At 37.6% G+C, this 24,561-nt stretch overlaps 1 protein-coding gene across 1 annotated transcript in view; it reads left to right on the top strand.

Moving 5' to 3' along the window:
- Nucleotides 1-24,561, top strand: part of EPB41L4A (erythrocyte membrane protein band 4.1 like 4A) — a 295,867-nt gene that overhangs the window by 101,106 nt on the left and 170,200 nt on the right. Inside the window, 1 exon segment of the mRNA XM_037801670.1 lies at nucleotides 23,884-23,988. Coding sequence (XP_037657598.1) covers nucleotides 23,884-23,988 — 105 coding nt within the window.

Genomic DNA, 24,561 nt, shown 5'->3' with positions numbered 1-24,561 from the left:
TTCAAAGTGTCCCTCTTGGCTGTATTAGCTTGCTCTTTCTGTCTGATCTTATATAGTGTTCCAGTAATTTAATTCAGACCCACCCTGAATGGGCGGGCCAACACCTCCATGGAAATTATCCAATCAGAGTCATCACTCACAGTTGGGTGGGGCAGATCTCCATGTAAACACTCAAAGAATTACAATCTAATTAACACTGATAGGTCTGCCCACACAAGATTACATCAAAGATAATGGCATTTGGGGGGACATAATACATTCAAATTGCAACAGTTTGTATTTGTGTGTATATATATTTCTATTTCTATTTATTTCTGTTTCTATCTAAGCATATTAAGCCATGAATTCAATTCACACTGATACCTCCAATTCCACAGGGTTCATTCTAGTTTTCTTCTTTTCCATATCTGTGACTCCCGTCTTTAACAGTGAGAAATCTGGCTTCCATTATTCTCAACGTATTTAGTTATTGCTTAATCCTCTGTATGTAACCAGTCTCCCAACCCTGCCCAGCCACTCCCTTGCACAGCCGCTATTCTTGCCCAGACACCTGTACCAGAAAACCACCTTGCTTAGTCTTGAGTCTGTTGTCCATTTCCTTTAAATATCAAGGAAGGGGAAGGAGTTCTAGGCTTTTCAACTGAAATTTTCAGTTGTTCAGGAAGGAAGGGGGAAGAGGGGTAGGAACTAATTTCTTATGTCTTTTAGGGTTTGAGAGCGGAGAATAAAAAGCAGCATTCATGTTGGGGCCATGCATTGTAAAATCTGAGACCACTCTGTGACTGGACTATGGAAGGGCACAGCTTTTATGGCTCAGTTGTAATGGAATTCTGGTCTCACAAAAAAAAGAGAGATTTCTTTATCTGAACATATATTGCGTTTGGGGTGAGGGAGTTTGTTTTATGGTACATTATTCACCTTCTTACATTTCCATTGTTCTTAAATATGAGCACTTTTGTATCCTATAGGTAGCTGTTACACAAGATAAAAATTAAACTCCCTCTTCCCGATCCTGAAAAGAATTCTAGCAAAATAAGGGCTTGATTATCATAATATATGGAATCAACACAGGAGTCGAGAACATGTGCCCTGTCTCACAAATAGGAGCACCACGCAGGGAAAAAAATTATTTGTACTGAAAGGAATTTCTAGTTAAGGAAACCAAATATTTATTATGTTAACAATGGAGACTCTGAAGAACTCCAGATAACAAGCTAGTGCCGCAATACCCAGGGACAAGTTTCAAGGTATCCGGGAAACAGGAGTGAAAGGAAGGACTGCGGTGCAGGAAGGTTAAAGATTGGCATGGAATATCTTTTAAATGGAAGGATGTTGAGGTTTTCCTATCTGACTTATGTATTTTACCTAACTTGTGACAGTTAGGAAGACAGTATAAGAGATAGTGTTTGGTATATGCTTTAACTTTTTGTCATAGGGATTGGCTGAGAACAATTGGGTTTTTCCTTATTCTGGTTATCTGTGGTTGCATAACAAACTACCCAAAGCATAGTGGCTCAGAACAAAAAACATTTTATTACACCTCATGATTTTGTGGGTCAGAACATTGATCAGGCCTTGGCTGGTCAATGCTTCTCTATGTGTCGTCGTCTAGGGACACTCATTGGTATTGATTAGGTAGCTGGGCTGGGCTGGAGCGTCTAAGATGTCTTCATTCAGGACAGGCTTGGTGCCTTGGCAGGGGTATCTGAGAGGCTGGGCTCCCCTGAGCCCTGCTCCTTGTGCCTTCCCAGGGCCTCTCCACACGGTCTCCTGAGCACTTTCATGGTGGCTCAGGGCTCCTTGACCCAACAAGGAAGAAGCCATTTGTTTTAAAGGCTTGGCTATAACTGGGTTAGCACCACTTCTATAATACCCTATGGGTGAAAGCAGTCATAAGCCAGCCCATATGGAGGAGAGGGGGATTAGATAATTAGATCCCACCTCTTAATAGGAAGAGAGACAAAAAATTGCAGCAATTTCAAATGTATCATACCTTGAAAAAATTGAGTACGAGATTGAATGTATTAAAAATTTTTTTCTTAATCTTTTAGATAGAATGGAGTGTTAACTTGTTTTTCATTATGGGTTATAATTGTTAATATTAAACATAGTACATTTAAAGATTAGGGAATATAATCTTTTCATCATTCAAATGATTCAGATTCAAATGATTATCTCTGAAGTGAAGGATTATGTTTATAAAATGCAGATCCTTGGCTTAACACATGTTCTCCTTAAGATTTATGAGTTTAGAAAAATAGATAATCATCTACATATTTGGAATAAGTCAAGATTGTTAATGAATCCCCAAAGATTTCATTTTAAGGATATATAATCCCTTTTTCTTTTTCCTTAAAAAAATGAAAAAACAATAAAGACTGTGATTGTAAAAGTGTCTTATGTTGCCAAATGTTTTGATATTGATTTACCTCTCTGATCTGTAATAAAATGGGAATGACAGGGTTTCTGTTTAATTTGACATGTCTCTTATTACCTATGAAATTGTTTTAACTTACAGGTTAATTTTTAAAAACTTTTTATTTTGAAATAATACAAAAGTAGATTTACAGAAGGGTTGCAAAAGATAGAGTTCTTGACTATCCTTCACTCAGCTTCCTCTAATGTTAACATCTTATAAAATCATGCTCTATTTATGAAAATCGGGGAATTACCATTAACATAATACTATTAACTAAATTACGTATTTTTCTGGATTTCAGCAGGTTTTCCACAGATGTCTTTTTCCTGGTCCACAATCCAATTCAAGATATCACAGTGCATTTAGAAAGATTAATTTTTGAAGTTCATAACACTCATGAATTTGAAACATTTAGAGAATGTCCAAGACATGTAAGAGAGATGAAAATTTGACTTACTGTCTTTCAGGTGTTTATATTTTTTGGAGTTTAATTTTTTAAAGCAAACTTGATGAAAACAAAGCGTATGCTTTAAATTAGTCTTGAACATTGCTCTCTAGTCCAGGAATTGTGGTTTCTATTGTCAAAGAATGCCACTATTTCTTATTTGATCTCTGAGTTTTCCTGTGGACTGCTAGGTATTTTTCTTTTGGTTTCACTGTATTTCTAAGAATTTTTGTGAGCCCCTATTATAACAACAGCTACAAGAAACTGGGAGACGCTGATGTGTTTAGTGGCAGTCATGCTGTATTTATTTCATTCCCAGTTCTTTGTTTGCCTTGTGACCCGTGGGCAAGTCACTCATTTCTCATGTCTCACGAAAATGAAGAGGCTCTCCAGATACAGGAACCAAGAATATTGTTTATTTTGCAGTATGTATTATCAAGAACATACCCTTACCTATAGTATAGTGGAGCAATTCTCAAACTTTTTAGTCTGAGGACTATTTACAGCCTTTAAAATTATTGAGGACCCCATCCCCCCCAAACTTTTATTTGTGTGGGTTTTATCTAGTGATATTTGTTGTATTGTAAATTAAAACAGAATTTTTAAAGATTAATTCATTAAAAGATGATAACCCATTACATGGCAACATAAATAACATTTTTATAAATATAGCTGTATTTCCCAAAACAAAACAGTTTTAATGAGAAGAGTGACATTGTGTTTACATTTTTGCAAACCTCTTTAATATCCAGCTTAATAGAAGACAGCTGGATTCTTAAATCTGCTTCTGCATTCAGTCTGTTGTGATATCACGTTATGTAGCCTCTGGAAAATTCAGCAAATGCGTGTGAGAGAATGAGAGTCAAAATGGCAAATAAATTTAATGTTATCATGAACATAGCTTTGACTTCATGGAGCCTTGAAATGGTCACAGGATCCTCCCAGGTTCCCCAAACTTTACTTTGAGAACCACTGGTGTATAATAAATAGACTTAGTTTGGGCTTTTAAGTCAGATAATTCTGGGTTAGAATCCTAACTTTACCATTTCTTTCTGTGTGACTAGCCAAATGAGTCAACCTGTAACCTTTGTAAAAGGGGGATAAAAATGCCAATTTTGCACAGCTACTCTGGAGATTAAGCATCTAGCATAGTTCTTTAAGCGTAGACAATTAAGATAGTTTATTCATTTATTTTTTCCTTTTGCTGTAATATGAAATAAAGGAGTGAGAAAGGTGAATTTTGTGGAGGAAAACATTTTAAAGTAAGTTAACAGTTTTAGAGAGAAAAGTAGGAAGTGAGATGTGGCAGATTTTCTACAAAAATGGCCACTAACAGTGCTTCTAATCATTCACTATAGGTCATAGGTCATGAAAGAGACAGGATCTCTTTCCCCTTCCCTTTGCATCTGGATCACCTTATGACTTGCTGTGACCGCTAGGGTGACCTCTAGGGCTTGGAGAGAGAGATGCTGTGCCAGGGCTGGGCCTTGACAAGCTGTGCAGCTTCCCACTCTTGCTCTCTTGGAGCCCTCAGCCACCATGAAGAAGTCGGAGTACCCTGCTGGAAGAGGGGCCTTGGAGGATGAGAGAGTCTGAAGAGAAGTAGAGGGGCCCAGCCAGCCTTCAGACTTTCCATGACCCCAACTTCAGTGCCAGATCTGTTGATGAAACCATCTTGAATTCTCGAACCCAGGGGAATCTCCCCAGGCAACACCAGATGGAGCAGAGATGGGCTGTCCTTTCTGAGCCTTGCCCAAACCGTAGACTCATGAGCAGATTGTTTTTGCTTTGAGCCACTGAGTTTTGAGATGATTTGATATGCAGTGATAGATAGTTGAAATGTTAGATGACAGTCTGAGGAGTTTGTCAAAGTGTGAACAAACTTTTGTATATGGAAAATATAAATAACAAAACAATCACATTTCACTCATTTTTATGACAGATGAGGGTTTTCTTTACAAATTCCTTACCCAGAGGGTGAAGGTAACTCTTAGTCAGAAACCATTAGATGGTGGTTAGCAATTCCTGTTTGAGAGGAAGTAACATTGGTACCTGAGGAATGTCCCCTCCAAGCCTACTTTACCTTACCTTAATGGGCCTAAGCTAAAAGATTTAATGCTGATTTAGGTTTTCCCTGAAAACTTGGGATCTTTTATGTTAAAAATACTAAAATAAAGTGAATATTTAAAGGCATCACATTAAAGAATTGTTTGAAGGATTCTTCTCCTCTTTGTGAAGGAGTAAGCTGTTTGTTCCAAATGTAATAGTTATCATTCTGTGCAGCTGGCAAAAACCCGTCTTTCTGGTTTGTAATGTTATGCTGATCTGCAAAGGTGTTATTACTCATTTGAAGAATTCTTTGTTCTGGTTGAAAACCCCACTGATGGTATTTTCAAATAAACTTGTCCTACTTGGGAGTCTTTCTTTAAGATCATAAACCTCTCTTTTTTCCAGAATGTTGTTAGTGGCCAGTCATAAAAGTATCTATATTTGCTGAGTTATGTGGCATGTAATTCCACAGTCCAGAAATATGTCACAGGCATCTATTTACCCACATTTGAAAGTAAATTAATATATTGTAACATTTAAGTAAAGTTTTTCTGAGTAAAGTTATGAAAAGCAAGACGCTTCCTTCCCTCTATCTATCTATCTATCTATCTATCTATCTATCTATCTATATCTATCTTCCTGTCTTATAACCAGTCTTTTTTGTTTTTCTGTAAATTCCTGTCAGATTTATTTTATTGCATGAAGAAAACTGGACCTCTCTATATAAGTTTGCTTAAATATAAGAATTTAATATCAGTCCCCTTCTTTTTTGGTATCTTGTAAATTTCAAATGTAAAATACTCCTTATACTATCTTTAGAATATATTGACTCTTTTGGAATTATATATCTTTATGTAGACATATCTTATACATCTTTGTATATCTTTAACTTTAGTTAGAAGTAAGCTAAATAGCTTTAAGTCAGTGGATGTTACTGACGTCAGCATAAAAAATTATTGCACCCATCTTTCTCTTTACTTTTATGTCTGATAGTTCAGGAGCAATGGAAATCTTCATAAGAGAAGACAGACAGGAAGAGAGGTTTAATTCATAGGACCCCATGTTTCTAGCATTGCATCTGTCTCTTCCTTGTTTGTTAGCCTTTATTAATTCATTGAACCTCTAAGGAGAGCTTACTGTGAATAAATTTCTGAACTGTATGGAAAAGAAGTGGTGTGTAATACTCAGCATCTGCTTTCAAATTGTCTAAAAATTGGTGGAAAGGTTAAGGGAAGTATAAGTATAAAGCAGCTTTAATAATGGCAGAACAGCATAAGGAGAGGTCCATTGTTAGAGGTTCAGTATGTATCTAAGACAATGATTTATTAATCTATTTCAGAAAATTCTTGGACATGTTGCCAAGTGCTATATCTTACTTGTGGCATCTTGATGAACTCCCCACTTGGCAGAGATTTCTTTGAGAAATGATCAGAAAAAAATGGAGCGGTGCTAAATATAGTAGCATTCATGTCTTTCTTTTGCCATGCACTGAAAAAAGTAAAGATAAGTATCAAGTTTTCCCTGAGTTTCAAATGAAACTAACCATCTGATTTAGGAATGAAGCCTGTATCTCATCCTTAGGTCTGAGGGCATGTAGTTTCTATACTGGTGTATGATGGTCTACCTGCCCAGAGGGCTTGTGAAGTATTCAGATGAAAAGTTCCTGAAGTAAGTTTTTTTTCTGCAGGGAGGTGTGTGTGTGTGGGGGGAGGGTGAATTGTTTCTGTGTAAACTTAGTCAACAAATGGCAGATTTCCCCATCCTGCTCCTGTCTTGTCTGTAACCATTTCCTTACTTAACACCTCTTGGCACATGAACCACTAATAGGTCCATGAGCAAAAGGGGAATGACTGATTTCTACCTGGTATACTTTTTCTTTTTAAAAATATTTTTATGCAAGTAATATGTGTGCATGATAACTAGTCAAAAGTGTACAAGAGCTTCTTAAAACTAACAGTCTTCCTGTCTCATTTTCTGTAAGCAACTGGTTAGAAGTTTACTCACTCCACCCCTTCTGAGCTTCTGCAGGGCTCTGATAGGCCAGTCAACTGCTTCCTCCATCGCAGCCCTTTATATTACATTCTGGGTGCATCTTCCTCATCTTTGGCATTTATTGGCATACTTTTTCATTTTCCAGAGATCAGAATTTGCTGGCATGTAATAGGCACTCAATAAATATTTGAATGAATGAAGACATGTTTCTTTCATAATATCCCTGTTGCTACTTATTGTCCTTTTTCCAGTAATAAATCCTGGAACCAACCCCTTCTTTGCCCAATACACTTTGGTTCCTACTTTGTCTCTCATGTCAGAACTCTATCAGTTCTTAATTTCTTTATCCAAAGATTTTTTTCTGAGCCTGAACTGCAAAATATAGGTCCATAGGAATTTTCTTAACTCAAATACAGAGAGCCCAGATGAAGAATGAAATTATCCATAAGTTTAAGAGCAAGAGGCATAACGATGAAATAGAAATTTGCGGTAGGGTTATTGAAAGAGATCAGTTAGGGCAGGTCTGGCAGAAATGTGAGCAGGCAATGTGCACCCCCACCCCAGTAGCTGACTTACTGCTGGCAACCATATTTTCTGAGTCTTGTCATATTATGGTATGACAGATGAGAAGTTAAGAGGTTTTCACATATGTGTTTGCTTGATGTGGTGACAGAAATACAACATTTCTGAGGGTTGCCTGGCTCTGTTCCAAGTGCATGTGTAGACAGACCCATGCTGTACAGAGAGCTATAGAGGGAATCATGAGACATCATGTTCTTTCTTAGGTCAGCACTGAATTCATTGCATAATACTTTGTGTTTTTTTTTTTCTGTAGAGGATATTGAAACATGCTGAAGGATAATACTTATAAAGTATTTTTTCAACAGCCAAATTCTACATAAATGCGGAAATATCACAGAGAATCTATAGGTTATGTTCTGGTATTCTTGGAATGATAGTTTTTGAAAATGGTGATTTCCTCCTGTGCATGAAATTTTTGCTATTTACATATAGTTTCTAAACTACTGAGCTGATTTTCCAAACTTATTTTTGTATGTATTCTTCACAAGTAGAGTATTATATCATTTTTATGCTTTATAAATAGGTTATGTGTATGACAAAGCTAACATTTCTAGAGGAAGTAAGGCATAAACATTTTGCATAAAGAGAGCTTTGATTTATATATTTTTAAAAATCTGTATCATTTCATTGCCATAATTTCAAGCCTAGCTCTTTTCTTTTCTAATCTTGGAGCACTTCTTGTTTACCTGCCTCAGGATACAAGAATTAGGTTGTATGGCTCTCTACCTGCTTTAGTTATTCTGCCTGCTCCAATTTGTGCTTTAGTAGAAGGAGAAAGGACCCACAAAAGAGATTAGATCAAGACAGAAAACTAACTTTATACACCGGCCTTCCAGAAACAGTTTGAAGTGGCAGGAAAGATGTGTGTGCAGTTCCACAATAGTTTGGAAATAAGAAAGGTTGATCTCAATTGGGCAAAAAATTATTTTAGGGAGTTCTGAAAGGCAAAAGGCAAATGGGAAACAATTGAAGGTAAAAACCATAGCCCGAAACGTGGGTGAGAGAACTATGGGGGAAGGTAGGGATGGATTAGGGAGTGCTGCAAGCCTAGGGGCTGTGGGTATGAAGAGCAGGTGAAGCCCTAGGCAGCTGTGAGCATGATGACTGTAGGACCTGTGAGCTACCCAGTGTCCTTCCAATAAATTCCTTGCATAGTTGTGTTAGTCACAGTCAGCTTCTATTATTTGCATACAAGGAACCCTACCTTATATACTTTTTTCTAGTATAAACTGTTTTCTAGTATACCATTGGACCCAATTTTTTTTTTTGTGGGAAGCTTTTTTTTTTTAATTAAATTCAGTTTTATTGAGATATATTCACATACCATACAATCATCCATGGTGTACAATCAGCTATTCACAGTGCCATCATATAATTATGCATTCATCACCCCAATCCATTTTTGAACATTTATTTTCCTTATACCAGAAAGAATCAGAATAAGAATAAAAAATAAAAGTAAAAAAGAACACCCAGATCATCCCCCTAATCCCACCCTATTTTTCATTTAGGTTTTATCCCCATTTTTCTACTCATCCATCCATACATTGGATAAAGGGAGTGTGATCCACAAGGTTTTCACAATCACACTGTCACCTCTTGTAAGCTACATTGTCATACAATCATCTTCAAGAGTCAAGGCTACTGCGTTGGAGTTTGGTAGTTTCAGGTATTTACTTCTAGCTATTTCAATACATTAAAACCTAAAAAATGTTATCTATATAGTGCATAAGAATGTCCACCAGAGTGACCTCTAGACTCCCTTTGAAATCTCTCAGCCACTGAAGCTTTAGTTCATTTCATTTCACATCCCCCTTTTGGTCAAGATGTTCTCAATCCCACAATTCCAGGTCCAGATTCATCCCCAGGAGTCATATCCTGCGTTGCCAGAAGTTTTACACCCCTGGGAGTCAGGTCCCATGTAGGGGGAAGGGCAGTGAGATCACCTGCCAAGGTGGCTTAGTTAGAGAGAGAGAGAGGGCCACATCTGAGCAACAGAGGCACTCGGGTGGTGGTGGTGGTGGGGAGTCGTAGGCCCAATTATAAGCAGGTTTAGCCTCTCCTTTGCAGTAACAAGCTTCACAAGGGCAAGCCCCGAGACAGAGGGCTCAGCATATCAAGCCATCAGTCCCTAATGATAGTGAGAACATCAGCAACAATCCAGGTGAGGAAGTCCAACACTTCTGCACTTTCCCCCAGCTCCTCAGGGAAGCCCTGCATATCTATTTTTATTCTCTGCCCAAATTACTTTGGGGTGTGTTGCTATTTCACTCTAACCTATACAAACCCACCAGATCCCACTTTCTATTCCAAGTTCCATGTAATTGTAGTGTTTGAACAAACTGACTGTAGAAGTTACATTGTTTAGAAAAGACAGATCCTACATCAAATAAACATCTCTTCCATTGGTCTCACATGGAAGTTGAAGTTTTAACACACAGTCATTTTCAACCTTTACCCTTTGGCCCAGTTTGCTGTAGTCTTAACCAGATCTGCTTCATTCATATCTCTAATTGAAGTCTGGGTTCTTTTTCAACTTTTATTTTTTTGACAGTTGCTGTGTGTACTAATACTGACATTCATATCTGCCGAGCTCTAGCTCTGAGTGTCAGGTGTCACACAGACACCCAGTGTTCCAGAGACCAATCAGGTTATACCCAAAGGGATCAGTATCTCAGAGTTTGGAGATAGCCATTACAATTCAGGAATAGATTTCACTGCTGTAACAGCTTACAATCTAGGGACCATTACAATAATCATTTCCCTATTAGGCTGTGCTCTAAAATTCAGTTCTGAGTTTACACATTGCAGTTAGTCCATATTGGTGAGGCATTATAGTGTCTGCTTTTGTTTCTGGTGTACTTCACTCAAAATGCTGTCTACAGGATCCATTCACCTCATTGTGGGTCTCACAGTTTCACTCCTTTTCGTAGTTGCTCAGTATTCCATAGTATGCATACACCACAGTTCACCATTCTTTTCCTCAGTCTGAGTACCTTAGGCTACCTCCACCCATTGCAAATCATGAATACTGCCTCCATAAACACCAGTGTGCCAATGTCCATTCATGCCTGTGCTCTCAGATCTTCCAAGTACATACCCCATAATGAGGTTGCAGGACCGTACGGCCCCACTTACTTAGCTTCTTATGGAGCCACCACAGTGACCTCCAGAAAGGCTACACCATTCTGCCTCCTCATCAACAGTAAATAGGTACATCCCTCTCGCCATGGTTTCTCCAGAACTTTTACCCCTATATTCTAGTTTCTGAAACCTATATGCTAGTTTCTGAATCTATGAATTTGCTTATTCTAATTATTTCATATCAGTGAAATCATACAATATTTGTCCTTTTGTATCTGGCTTATTTCACTCAACATGATATCTTCAGGGTTCATTCATGTTGTTGCATGTATCAGAACTGTGTTCCTTTTTATGGCTGAAAAACAGTCCATTGTATCTATATACCACATTTTAGTTATCAGTTCTTCAGTTGATGGACATTTGGGCTGCTTCCATCTTTTGGCAGTTGTTCATAATGCTGCTGTGAACATAGTTACACAGAAAACTGTTTGAGTCTCTGCTTTCAGTTCTTTTGAGTATATATCTAGAAGTGGGATTGCTGGGTGTTTCAGTTTACTAATGCTGCCTTTTTGCAAACCACCAAAATGGATTGGTTTTCATAAAGGGGTTTTATTTGGTTACACAGTTACAGTCTTAAGTTCATAAAGTGTCCAAGATAAGGAGTCAACAATCGGGTACCTTCACTGGAGGATGACCAATGGTGTCTGGAAAACCTCTGTTAACTGGGAAGGCTCATGGCTGGCAACTGCTCCAGAGTTCTAGTTTCAAAATGGCTTTCTCCCAGGACGTTCCTCTGTAGGCTCCAGCTCCCCCAAAATGTCACTTTTAGTTGCTGTTGGGGCGTTTTTCCTCTCTTAGCTTTTCCGGAGCAGAAGTCTGCTTTCAAAAGGCCATCTCCAAAATGTCGCTCTGTAAGCTGCAGCTCCTCTCTCAGCTCCTGTGCGTTCTTCAAAGTGTGCGTCTTGACTGTAGCAAGCTCGCTTCTTCTGTCTGAGCTTATATAGTGCTCTGGTAAACTAATCAAGGCCCACGCTGAATGGGTGGGACCACACCTCCATAGAAATTATCTAATCAGAGTTATCACCTACAGTTGGGTGGGTCACATCTCCATGGAAACACTCAAAGAATTACAATCTAATCAACACTAATATGTCTGTGCACACAGGATTATGTGAAAGATAATGGTATTTTGGGGGACACAGTACATTCAAACTGGCACACTGTGTCATATGATAACTCTATACTTACCTCTCTGAAGGACCATCAAAATGTTTTCCACAGTGGCTGCACCATTTACATTCCCACCAACAATGATAAGTGTTCCTACTTATTCACATCCTTTTCAACAGTTTTAATTTTCTGTTTTTTAGTAGTAGCCATTTGGGTGTGAAATTGCCTCATTGTGGTTTTGATTTTTGCTTTTCTTTAATGGCTAATATGTTGAGCATCTTTTCATGTGCTTTTTGGCCATTTGTTTATTTTCTTTAGAGACATGGCTATTCAAGTCTTTTGTCCATTTTTTAAATGGGGTTGTCTGTTGTTGAACTGTAGGATTACTTTCTATATTCTGGATATTAAACTCTTATTGGATATGTATTTTCCAAATATTTCCCCCCATTGTATAGGTTGTCATTTTACTTTCATTATAAAATCCTTTGATGCACAAAGGTTTTAGTTCCGATGCAGTCTATTTTATCTATTTTTTTCTTTTGTTGCTTGTGCTTTAGGTGTAAAGCCTAAGAAACCATTGCCTAACATAAGGTCTTGAAGATGCTTCCCTATGTTTCATTCTAGTAGTTTTATATTTCTGGTTCTTGTATGTAGATCTTTGACCCATTTTGAGTTGATTTTTGTGTATGTTGTGAGGTCGGGGTCCACCTTTATTCTTTTGCATATGGACTTTGCTTTCCCAGCACCATTTGTTGAAGAGACTGTTCTTTCTGAAATGAGTGAATGTGGCACCCTTGCAAAAAATTAGATGGCCATTGTTCTAGTTTGCTAATGCTGCTGGCATGCAAAACACCAGAAATGGATTGGCTTTTATAAAAGGGGGTTTATTTGGTAACACAGTTACAGTCTTAAGGTCATAAAGTGTCCAAGGTAACGCATCAGCAATCAGGTACCTTCACTGGAAGATGGCCAATGGTGTCTGGAAAACCTCTGTTAGCTGGGAAGGCACGTGGCTGGCGTCTGCTCCAAAGTTCTGGTTTCAAAATGGCTTCCTCCCAAGATGTTCCTCTCTAGGCTGCAGTTCCTCAAAAATGTCACTCTTAAGTGCACTTGGGATATTTGTCCTCTCACAGCTTCTCCGGAGCAAGAGTCTGCTTTCAACGGCCGTCTTCAAACTGTCTCTCATTTGCAGCTCCTGTGCTTTCTTCAAAGTGTCCCTCTTAGCTGTAGCTCCTCTTCAAAACATCACTCACAGCTGTCACCCCTATCTGTTAGCTCATTCATATGGCTCCCAGTGACTCAACTTAGACCCACCCCGAATGGGTGGAGCAACACCTCCATGGAAATTATCCAATCAGAGTCATCACCCACAGCCGGGTGGGGCACATTCCAAAGAGACACTCAAAGAATTATAATCTAATCAACACTGATAACGTCTGCCCACACAAGATTACATCAGAAATAATGGCGTTTGGAGGGACATAATACGTTCAAACTGGCATAGCCATAAATGTGAGGGTTGATTTCTGAACTCTCAATTCTATGCCACTGATCTACATGTCTGTCCTTGTGCCAGGGCTGTGCTGTTTCAATTATTGTGGCTTTGTAATAAGTTTTAAGGTCAGGAAGTGTGAGCCTTCAACTTCGTTTTTCTTTTTCAAGATGACTTTGGGTATTCAGGGCCCTTACCCTTCCATATAAATTTGATGATTGACTTTTCAATTTCTGTGAAGAATTTGTTGGAATTTTGATTGGGATTGTATTGATTCAAAATTCAACACTTTGGGTAGATTGACATCTTAAAAATATTTAGTGTTCCAATCCAATAACACAGAATGTCCTTCCATTTATTTATGTCTTCTTTGATTTCTTTTCTGTGAACAAATCCTTTACATTCTCGGTTAGATTTATTCCTAGATATTTGATTCTTTTAGTTAATATTGTAAACAGAATTTTTTTCTTTGTTTCTTCTTTCAATTGTTCATTGCTGGTGTATAGAAAAGCTACTGATTTTTAGATGTTGATCTTGTATCCTGCCACATTACTGAGTTCATGTATTAGCTCTAGGAGCTTTGTTGTTGATTTTTCAGGATTCTCTGTACATAGGATCGTATCATCTCAAATGGGGAAAGCTTTACTTCTTCCTTTTAAATTCAGATGCCTGTTGTTTCTTTCTCTTGCCTAATTGTTTTAGCTTGAACTTTGAGTACAATGTTGAATAACAGTGGTGACAGTGGGCATCCTTGCCTTGTGCCTGATCTCAGAGGGAAAGCTTTCAGTCTTTTACCATTGTATATGATGTTAGCTTGTGGGATTTATGCCCTAAATCATGTTGAGAAAGTTTCCTTCTATTTCTAGTTTTCTAAGTGTTGTTATCAAGAAGGGATGGTGGATTTTGTCAGGTGCCTTTTCTGTGTCAATTGAGATGATCATGTGTTTTTTTCCCTTTGTTCTGTTAAATTGTGTATTACGTTAATTTATTTTCTTATTTGAACAACTCTTGCATAAATGGGATAAATCCCACTTAATCATGGTGTATAATTCTTTTATTGTGCTGTTGGATTCAATTTGCTAGTATTTTTTTAGTGTTTTTGCCTCTTTGTTTTTCAGGGATCTTGGTCTATAATTTTCTTTTCTTGTGTCTTTATGTATCTTTACCTTACTTTGATATGAGGGTGATGTTGGGCTCATAGAATGAATTAGGGAGTGTTTCCTCCTCTACAGTTTTTGGAAAGAGTTTGAGTAGGATTGGTGCTAATTCTTCTTTAAATGTTTGGTAAAATTCCCCCATGAAGCCATCTAGTCCTGGGATTTTCTTTGTTGGGAGGTTTTTGATTACTGATTCAACTCTTTACTAGTTATTTGGTTTGAGATCTTCTATTTTTTCTTGTCATTATAGGTAGTTTGTGTGTTTCTAGGAATTTATCCATTTCATTTAGGCTATCTAATTTGTTGGCATACTGTTGTTCATAGTATCCTTTTATACTCTGCTTGACTTCTGTAGAGTTTGTGCAATGCCACCTTTTTCATTTCTAATTTTAATTATTTGTGTCCTTTTTTTAAATTTGTCAGTCTAGCTAAAGGTTTGTTGATTTTATTGTTCTTTTCAAAGAATCAACTTTTGATTTAATTCTCTATTCCATTTTCTCCACTCTAATCTTTATTTCCTTCCTTCTTCTAGCTTTGGGTTTAGTCTGCTGTTCTTTTTCTTGTTCATCCAGTTTTGAGGTTTGTTGTATGATTTGAAATTTTTTTTCTTTTTTAAGGTAACCATTTATAGCTATAAATTTTCCTCTGAGCACTGCCTTTGCTGCATCCCATAAGTTTTGATATGCTGTCTTTTCATTTTCATTCACCCTAAGATATTTCTTAACTTCACTTGTAATTTCCTCTTTAACCCATTGGTTGTTTAAGAGTACATTAATTCCCACGTATTTGTGAATTTTCCGTTTTTCCTTCTGTTATTGATTTCTAGCTTTATTCCATTTATTCTTTATTTAAAGAAGTTACATTGTAGATCTCAGTAGTTTTGAATTCATTGAGACTTGTTTTGTGTCCTAAAATATGGCCTAACTTGGAGAATGATCCATGTGCACTTGAGAAGAATGTGTATTCTGCTGCTGTTGGGTAAAGTGTTGTATATGTGTTTGTTAGGTCCATTTGGTTTAGAGTATCATTCAAGTCCTATATATATACTTGTTGATCTTCTGTCTGAGTTCTATATTGTTCTGGTTTGACAATGCTGCCATTATGTAAAATACCAAAAAAGGATTGGCTTTCATAAAGGGGGTTTGGTTGGTTATGAACTTACAGTTCTGAGGCCATAATTCTCCAAACTAAGGCAACATAAAGAATGGCCGATGATGTCTGGAACACCTGTCAGCTGGGAAGGCCCGTGGCTGGTGTCTGCATGTCCTAGGTTGACTTTCAAAATGGCTTTCTCAGAAATGTCTCTCTCAGCTGCTCTTGAGGTGTTTTCTCCTCTGTTAGCTTCTTTGGAGCAAACTCTGGGCTAGCATCTCCAAGCATCAGGAAGTGTCTGGATCTTGTGGACTGGCTTAGTGTATCTTGGGGCATTTTCATCTCTCTGCTCTGTGTGTGAGTGCTTGTTAAAGCACTCCAGTAAACTAATCAAGACCTACCCTGAATGGGTGGAGTCAAGTCTCCATGGAAACATTCAATCAAGAGATCACCCCTAATCAGAAAGATTAATAAATCTGTCCCCACAAGATTGCATTAAAGACTATGGCTTTTGGGGGGATATAATATATCAAAACTGGCACATACACGTATTGAAAGTGGTGCATTGACATCTCCTACTATTAATGTAGAACTGTTGATTTCTTCCTTCAAATCTGTCAGTATTTGCTTTATATATTTTGGGGCTCTGCTGTTAGGGGCATATTTATATCTTTATACTTGTTACATCTTGTTGAATTATCCCCTTTATCAGTATGTAATAACCTTTTTGCTGCACATAAAGTTTTTTACTTTGTCTATTTTATCTGATGTTAGTATAGTTATCAGTAATATCAGTTCTTTTTTGGTTATTATTTGCATGATATATCTATTTCTATCCTTTAATTTTCAACCTACTTATATCCTTGAATTTAAGGTCTGCTTATACTTTTTGCCTGTAGAGTTTAACCCATACTTTTAAAAATTGAACTTCTAGCTGGAGGGACCTAGTAAGGAATATGCCTTCAGACACATAAATGTCTATGCCATCTGGGAAATGGTTTCTCTCTCTCTCTTCCTTTTTTTTTTCTTGGAGAAGTTGTGGTTCTACAGAAAAATCATATATAAGATACAGGATTCCTGTATCCCACCCTATTATTAATGCCTTGCATTGGTGTGGACATTTGTTAGAATTGATGAAAGCACATTTTTATAATTGTCCCACTTAATATAGTTCATGGTTTAACTTGGGGTTCACTATTTGAATTGTAAAGTTCCATGGATTTTTAAAAAATGCTGTTCTTTTTTGATTCAGTTCTTCTGTTCTTGCCTACTTTCATATTTATTTGAAATTTTGCATTGTATAATTTTGAGTTCCTTGTCATTTCTTTCTGAATGTATTTTATTTTTTTGTATATTCTTTGTGGTTACCATGGGGTTAAAATTTAACATCCTGTATTTATAACAATCATATTTGATATCATACCAACTTATCTTCAACAGCATACACATGCATTGTTATTATATCTCTCTGTTCCCTCACTTTTTTGTACTTGGTACAAATTATATCTTTGGGTATTGTATGTCGAAAACTGTAGACTTACTTTACTTTGTATGCATTTGAATTTTAATACCTGTAAAAAGTAACAAATGGAATTATATACCAAAACAATAAAATATAATAGCACTGGCGTTTATAATTACCCGTATGTTTACCTTTACTGGAGGTCTTATTTCCTTATGCATTTCTTTTAATAATTCAATTTTATTGAGATATATTCACATACCATACAGTCATACAAAGCGTACAATTAATTGTTCACAATACCACCATGTAGTTGTGCGTCCATCACCAAAATTAATTTTTGAACATTTTCATTGCCACACACACAAAAGTAATAAGAATAAAAATTAAAGTGAAAAAGAACAATTAAAGTAAAAAAGATCACTGGGTGCTTTTTTTTTTGGCCCCCGTTTTTCTACTCATCCATCCATACACTGGACAAAGGGGAGTGTGATCCCCATGACTTTCCCAATCACATTGTCACCTCTCATAAGCTACATTTTTGTACAGTCATCTTCAAGATTCAAGGGTTCTGGGTTGTAGTTTGATAGTTTCAGGTATTTACTGCTAGCTCTTCTGATTCATTAGAACCTAAAAAGGGTTATCTATATTGTGCATAAGAGAGCCCACCACAGTGACCTCTTGGCTCCTTTTGGAATCTGTCAGCCACTGAAACTTATTTCATTTCATTTCACATCCCTCTTTTGGTCAAGAAGATGTTCTCCATCCCACGATGCCGGGTCCAGATTCCTCCCCTGGAGTCATATTCCACGTTGCCAGGGAGATTTACTCCCCTAGGGGTCAGATCCCACATAGGGGGGAGGGCAGTAATTTCACCTGCCAAGTTGGCTTAGCTAGAGAGAGGGGGCCACATCTGAGAAACAAAGAGGCATTCAGGAGGAGACACTTAGGCACAATTATAGGCAGGCCTAGCCTCTCCTTTGCAGTAACAGTCTTCCCAAGGGCAAGTCCTGTGATTGAGGGCTCAGCCCATCAAACCACCAGTCCCCAATGTCTGTGAGCACATCAGCAGCCATCGAGGTGGGGAAGCCCAACACCCCTGCATTCTCCCCCATCAATGTTCACATTAGTGGTAGCATATATCTCTTTTTGTGCCTGGCTTATTTCACTCAGCATTATGTCTTCAAGTTTCATCCATGTTGTCATATGTTTCATGACATCTTTCCTTCTTACTGCTGCATACTATTCCGTTGTGTGTATACACATTTTATTTATCCATTCATCTGCTGAAGGACATTTGGGTTGTTTCCGTCTCTTGGCAATTGTGAATAATGCTGCTATGAACACTGGCGTGCAGATATCTGTTCACGTCACTGCTTTCAGATCTTCCAGGTGTATACCGAGAAGTGCAATTGCTGGATTGAAGGGTAACTCGATATCTAGTTTTCTAAGGAACTGCCAGACTGTCTTCCAGAGTGGCTGAACCATTATACAGTCCCACCCACAATGAATAAATGTTCCAATTTCTCCACATCTTCTCCAGCATTTGTAGTTTCCTGTTTGTTTAATGGCAGCCATTCTAATTGGTGTGAGATGGTATCGCATTGTGGTCTTAATTTGCATCTCTCTAATAGTTAGTGAAGCTGAACATTTTTTCATGTGTTTTTTGGCCATTTGTATTTCCCCCTCATATCTTTTGCCCATTTTATAATTGGATTTCTTATGTATTTTTGATCCACTGTCAGTGTCCTTTCATTTCAGTCTGATGAAGAACTCCCTTTAGTCTTGCTTGTAGGGCAGATCTAGTAGAAATGAACTTCAGTTTTTGCTTATCTGGGAATGTCTTAATCTCTCCCTCATTCTTGAAAGAAAGTTTGCTGGATATAAAATTCCAGGTTGGCAACTGTTTTCTTTCAACAGTTTAAATATTTCTTCCATTGTCTGTGATTAGAAATTGGCACTTAATGAAACTGGGATCCCCTTGTACATTACTCCTTGCTTTTCTCGTGCAGATTTCAGAATTGTCTTCTTGTCTTGGCATTGGAAAATTTGCTAACTATATGCCTGAGCATGGATCTCTTTGAGTTTATCCAGTTTGAAGTTTGTTGGGTTTCTTGAATGTGCGTAGTCATGTCCTTCGTTACATTTTAGAAGTTATCTGCCATCATTTCTTTGAATATTCCTTCTGCCCCTTTTCTTTCTTCTTCTTCTGTGATTCCTATAATGTGTATATAGGTATAGTTGATGGGGTTCCACAGGCGTTTTTGACTTCTTTTTTATTCTTTTTTCTTTCTTCTCCTCAGCCTGAATCAATTTCAACTTTCTTTCTTTGAGATGACTGATTTTTTCTTGTGCTAGCTCCAACCTGCTTTTGAAACAACCTAGGGAATTTTTCATTTGTTATTGTGTTCTTCAGCTCCATTACTTCTATTTGTTTCCTTTTGAGGATCTGAAATGAATTCCCATATTGTTCATTCATTGTTTTCCTCATATCCTTTAGTTTTTTTTTGTCTGTGTTTTGTTTTTAACTTCTTAGGCATTTTGCGGATCATTTTTAAAAGTCTCTGTCTTGTAAGTCCCAAGTCTGGTCTTCTTCTTCTTCATTGACGATTTCTGGATTTTTATTTTGTTCCTTGGATGGGCCATCATTTCCTATTTCTTCATTAGTCTTGTAATCTTTCATTTTACATTTTAATATTTTAATGTGTTAACTCTGGGTTTTAATCTTTGAGCTTTCTGTTCCTTAAGTTTGTATCCAGCTAGAGCTATGACAAAGATTTTCTTGAATTCCAGGAGCTAGTGAAAACTAACAAAGCATAGCAAAAAGCACTTTTCACTGGTTATGCAAATTGACTCTGCTTTGCCTGGTGTCCCTTTAGACCTTAGCCCTCCTATGAAGAAGTTCTCCCCAAGGCAACATTCCTGTGCTATCTGATCCTGTGTGGAGCCCCAGAGCCTGTTCTTTTCCTGGATTTGTTCTTGCTAGAGGCCTTAGGAATTCCCTGTGTACTGTGTTCTAGTGACCGCCCCCTCTACTTACTCCCTTTGAAATAGACTTTTGTGGGTACTCTCTTGAATGACTTAATGCACTTAAGTTAATGCATGTAGTCCTTTGCCTCAGGCCGCTTCACCTAATTGTTTCTCACACTGCCCCAGCTGTGTGCAAGTTGCTTCTCTGCCCTCAGGACAAATTCTGGGATGTGGAGCCCAGGACAGGTTCCCTGGCTCAGTCTCTCAAACTTCCACCCAATAGATTGGTACTGGCATACGTGTAGCCCAGCATGTGCAGAGAGGCCACTCTGTTTCCTCTAGAATAGGACTGGGGACCCACAGTGGGAGTACAAGCTGGCTCCTCCCCACATTGTTGAGGGAGTGAAGGTGGTTCCAGCAAGTACATCAGGAGCTCCTTCTATGGCTTTTGAAGCTGTTTCCTTGATTAAGTCAGCACTTGCACAGTTAATGCAGTCCTTAACTGTTTTCCATAATTTTCAGGAAGGTTACTGTCTTTAAGATTCCTCTGCTTCTTTTGTTCAAGGGGGATTGGAACAACAGCCACCCTCAGAGCTGGTCCCCGGTGATAAGAAGTAGCTGATTAAAAGCAGTGATCACCAGAAGAAAGGAGGAAAGATAAAGACTGGGACTGTGTAACTTGGTGAAATCTAGAGAGTTCAACAATTGTGATAAAATGTACAGATATGTTCTTTTATGAGGGAGAACAAGTAAATGTCAACCTTGCAAGGTGTTAAAAATGGGGAGGCATTGGGAGGGGTGCAGTGAACGCAAACTAGAGACTGTAACTAACAGAATCATTGTATTATGCTTTTTTTTTTTTTGTATTAAATTCAGTTTTATTGAAATACATTCACACACCATACAATCATCCATGATATACAATCCACTGTCCACAGAACGATAACATAGTTATGCGTTCATCACCACAATCTTTCTCTGAACATTTTCCTTACATCAGAAAGAACCAGAACAAGAATAAAAAATAAAAGTGAAAAAAGAACACCCAAATCATCCCCCCATCCCACCCCATTTGTCCTTTAGTTTTTATCCCCATTCCTCCACTCATCCATACACTAGCTAAAGGGGGTGTGATCCACAAGGTCTTCACAATCACACTGTCACCCCTTGTAATCTACATTATTATATAATTGTCTTCAGGAGTCCAGACTGCTGGGTTGGAGTTTGGTAGTTTCAGGTATTTACTTCTAGCTATTCCAATAGTATTATGCTTTCTTTAATGTAACAAAGGCGATATACCAAGGTAAATGCAGATAAGGGGGGGGATAGGGGAGGCATGTTAGACACTTGACTTTGGCGGTGTTGTCTGACTCGTTACTCTACTTTGATTTAAGGTTATTTTTCCTTTTGCTGCTTCCTAGTTGTCATTTTTTTTCCTCTTTCTTTTGCCTCTCTACCTTCTTTGACTCTCCCTCCTTCCTTGTGGAAGAAATGTAGATGCCCTTATATAGATAGTGGTGAAGGTGGTGAACACATAAATATATGACCATACAGAGAACCATCAATTGTTAACTTAGGATGGAATGTATGGTGTGTGAACAAAACCATCTTAAAAAAAAAAAATGGGTTGATGACAAAACCTCAGGGGCAATATACTGAGTGAAATAAGCCAGACACATAAGGACAAATATTGCAGGGTCTCACTGATTGGAATGAATTATAATATATAAACTCATAGACATGAAATATAAGGTACCAAGATACAGGACAAGGCTTCAGAATGGGGAGCAGTTGCTTAATATGAGAAGAATGTTCAACTAGGATGAACTTAAATGTTTGGAAATGAACAGAAGTGTTGGTAGCAAGATGTGAGAATAACTAACAGTGCCGAATGGTGCGTGAATGAGGTGGAAAGGGGAAGCTCAGAGTCATATATGTCACCAGAAGAAAAGTTGGAGGTCAAAAGATGGGAATGTATAAAACTGAATCCTATGGTGGGCAATGTCCATGGTTAACTGTACAAATATTAGAAAACTCTTCCATGAACCAGAACAAATGTATGACAATACAACTAGAAGTTAATGATAGAGGGGCATATAGGGAAGGAATATATACCTATTGCAAACTATGTACTACAGTTAGTAGTATTTCAACATTCTTTCATAAACAGCAACAAATGTTCTATACCAACACTATGAGTCAACAATTGAGGGGGATTGGTTAGGGGTATGGGAGGATTCGAGTTTTCTTTTCTTTTTTTCTTTTTCTTTTTCCCATCTTTCACTTTATTTCTTGCCTGGAGTATTCAAAAGGTTCTAAAAGTTGAACAAAAATTAAGTGTGGTGATGGATGCACAGCTGTAAGAGGGTACCAGGAGCAACCGATTGTACACTTTGGATCTTTGGATAATTGTATGGTATCTGAACAATCCCAATAAAAATTAAAAACAAAACAAAACAAAACAAAACAAAAGCAGTGATCAGCAGTGAGACCACACATCTTGGAGGTTGGCGGACTTGGTCTTTATGTCCCACCTGGACACCAGCAAGCTGTGCCAGGAACTGTGGTCCAGTCCCCTTCCTGCCTTCCTTGAGGCTGGGTGACGTGGGATGGTAGCCACTGAAGACAGGGTGAAACTCACCAATGTTTATTGCAATTTAGCAGCCTCTTCCTCCCCTTCTTCCCTTGATGCTGCACAGTGTTCCAGTAGACTCCGGAGTTCCAAAATAATAGATTTATACAGTTCCTGCCAGTTCAATAGTTGTTTTGGTGGGGGGACTGATTCCTGGAGCTTTCTGTTCTGCCATCTTCCCATAATATCCTCAATTAAGTTTAACCAATGTAAATTAGAGAAAAACAAAATACCTGTGGGATTTGTATAAAGAACTGTCTTCTCCCAATGTTTACTTTTATCATCACCCATTTTAGAATACATTTAATCAAAACATTTACCTTATATTAAAAATCAATTTTCTTCTAAAAGCTGTGCAGCCTTAAGCTCTCGGCATACATAGATGAGCACGTAAAGATAATTTCCTAAGGTGAGATGCAGCTGAACAAAATCTCTGCTTCATTACAACAGTGTGTGAGTTCTTTGCGATTTCTTTTACTACCCTGTTAGCTGCAGTAATGGGACAAAAGGAAGAAAAAGAGTATCTATACATGTTCCATTGAAGTGGATTATTTTCCAGATTAATGTGGTATGTGGAGTAGAGCTTCCTGTTTAAATGTTTATTTTATATGTGTGAATAATTGGCATCTAATGTGTCAGGTGATAAGAATCTCAATTTAAAGAATGTGGTTACCTAGTGAGAGGGGGAGAGGAGAGATGAGAGTTTTAGATGTGTCAGCATTTAAAAAGCAGCCAAGGGAAATGTTTTCTTTATGTCTGTGCTTTTGTGAAAGAGATAAAGTAAAATATCTCCATAAGGCCTTTTCAAAACATTTGCTTTAGTAGCTTTAATCTATGGGTTTATTATTTTTTTTATTTTATTGAAAATAAAAGCTTTGACTATTGTTATTTTAATTTTATATGTCTTCTGGATTAGCTGTGAGAATAATATTAGTGTTGGAATTGCTTTATAAAGTAAAGGAATTATAGGATTTTAACCAAAGCATGTTTTTTTATTTAAACTTAACTTATTAGATGCATTTTATATAAAAGATTGTCTTTATTGAAAGAAGAATTTTGTCCTAAACGTCATTTATAATCCCATAATAAAAAAGAGCTTGCATTAATTAAAAACCCACTACAATTTAACAATTATTTTCCAAATCATTTTCTTTAATACACTCTACTTTAAATCACATTTTTCTTTGTATTTGAAGCAAAATTTAGAGGGAAATGTGGGCTAATAAAATTGTTTCCATTGTGAGCAAAACAAATAAAAGATGAGAAGCCTGACTGTGCCCCACTGATGAAGATACGATATCTTGATACAAAAACAAAACTGTGAATTCTTTTTGCAGAAGTCAACTAAAGGGTCCGTTGTCCTTGACCACGTATTCCGTCACATAAACCTTGTGGAGATAGATTATTTTGGGCTGCGTTTCTGTGATAGAAGCCATCAGACGGTGAGTGCATTCACATTGTGTTTTTCTGGTTATAAATTTCACTCTATCTCTGGCCTCTCCTGATGTAGTTTTAGGTCATTAGGTTCTTTGTAACTGAAAATGACTGAAAACATCAAAAATGTTTTCCTGTGATAATTTCTTTACATCCCCCCTGCTCCTTCTGCCCAGTCAGTAGAGGTGCAGGATAGTCCTCTTTGCAGGTGCCTTTATGTGGTCTCCATTCTCGCTACCACATCCTATTGAGTACTTTCCATTTGTGCTGTTAGGAGGATTGAATATGTCATTTAATATGTGTTGAGTGGCAAGTGGCTAATCTCTCAAAGTGATAGATATTGTTGTCTTTTAAGAAAGTAAATGAGAAGAGATATATACAGTATAAAAAAGGTGCCAATCTTAAGTTTTAAAAGTTGGATGACTGATCACAAGATAAAATAAATAAAGGTTTTCATTATATGCTTGATGGAGTAAGATAGTGCAGGCAGCTTGACTCTTGGTGTCTGTTGTCCCTTCATTCACAAGCGTACTCTCAGCAGATCTGCCTGACTGATTCCATGGTAGAGAGTTACTAAGAAA

This window comes from Choloepus didactylus, chromosome 13 (assembly GCF_015220235.1).
Source record: "Choloepus didactylus isolate mChoDid1 chromosome 13, mChoDid1.pri, whole genome shotgun sequence".
Taxonomy (NCBI): domain Eukaryota; kingdom Metazoa; phylum Chordata; class Mammalia; order Pilosa; family Megalonychidae; genus Choloepus; species Choloepus didactylus.
The sequence above is the reverse complement of the archived record's forward strand: the minus strand, read 5'-3'. Positions and strand labels throughout refer to the sequence as shown.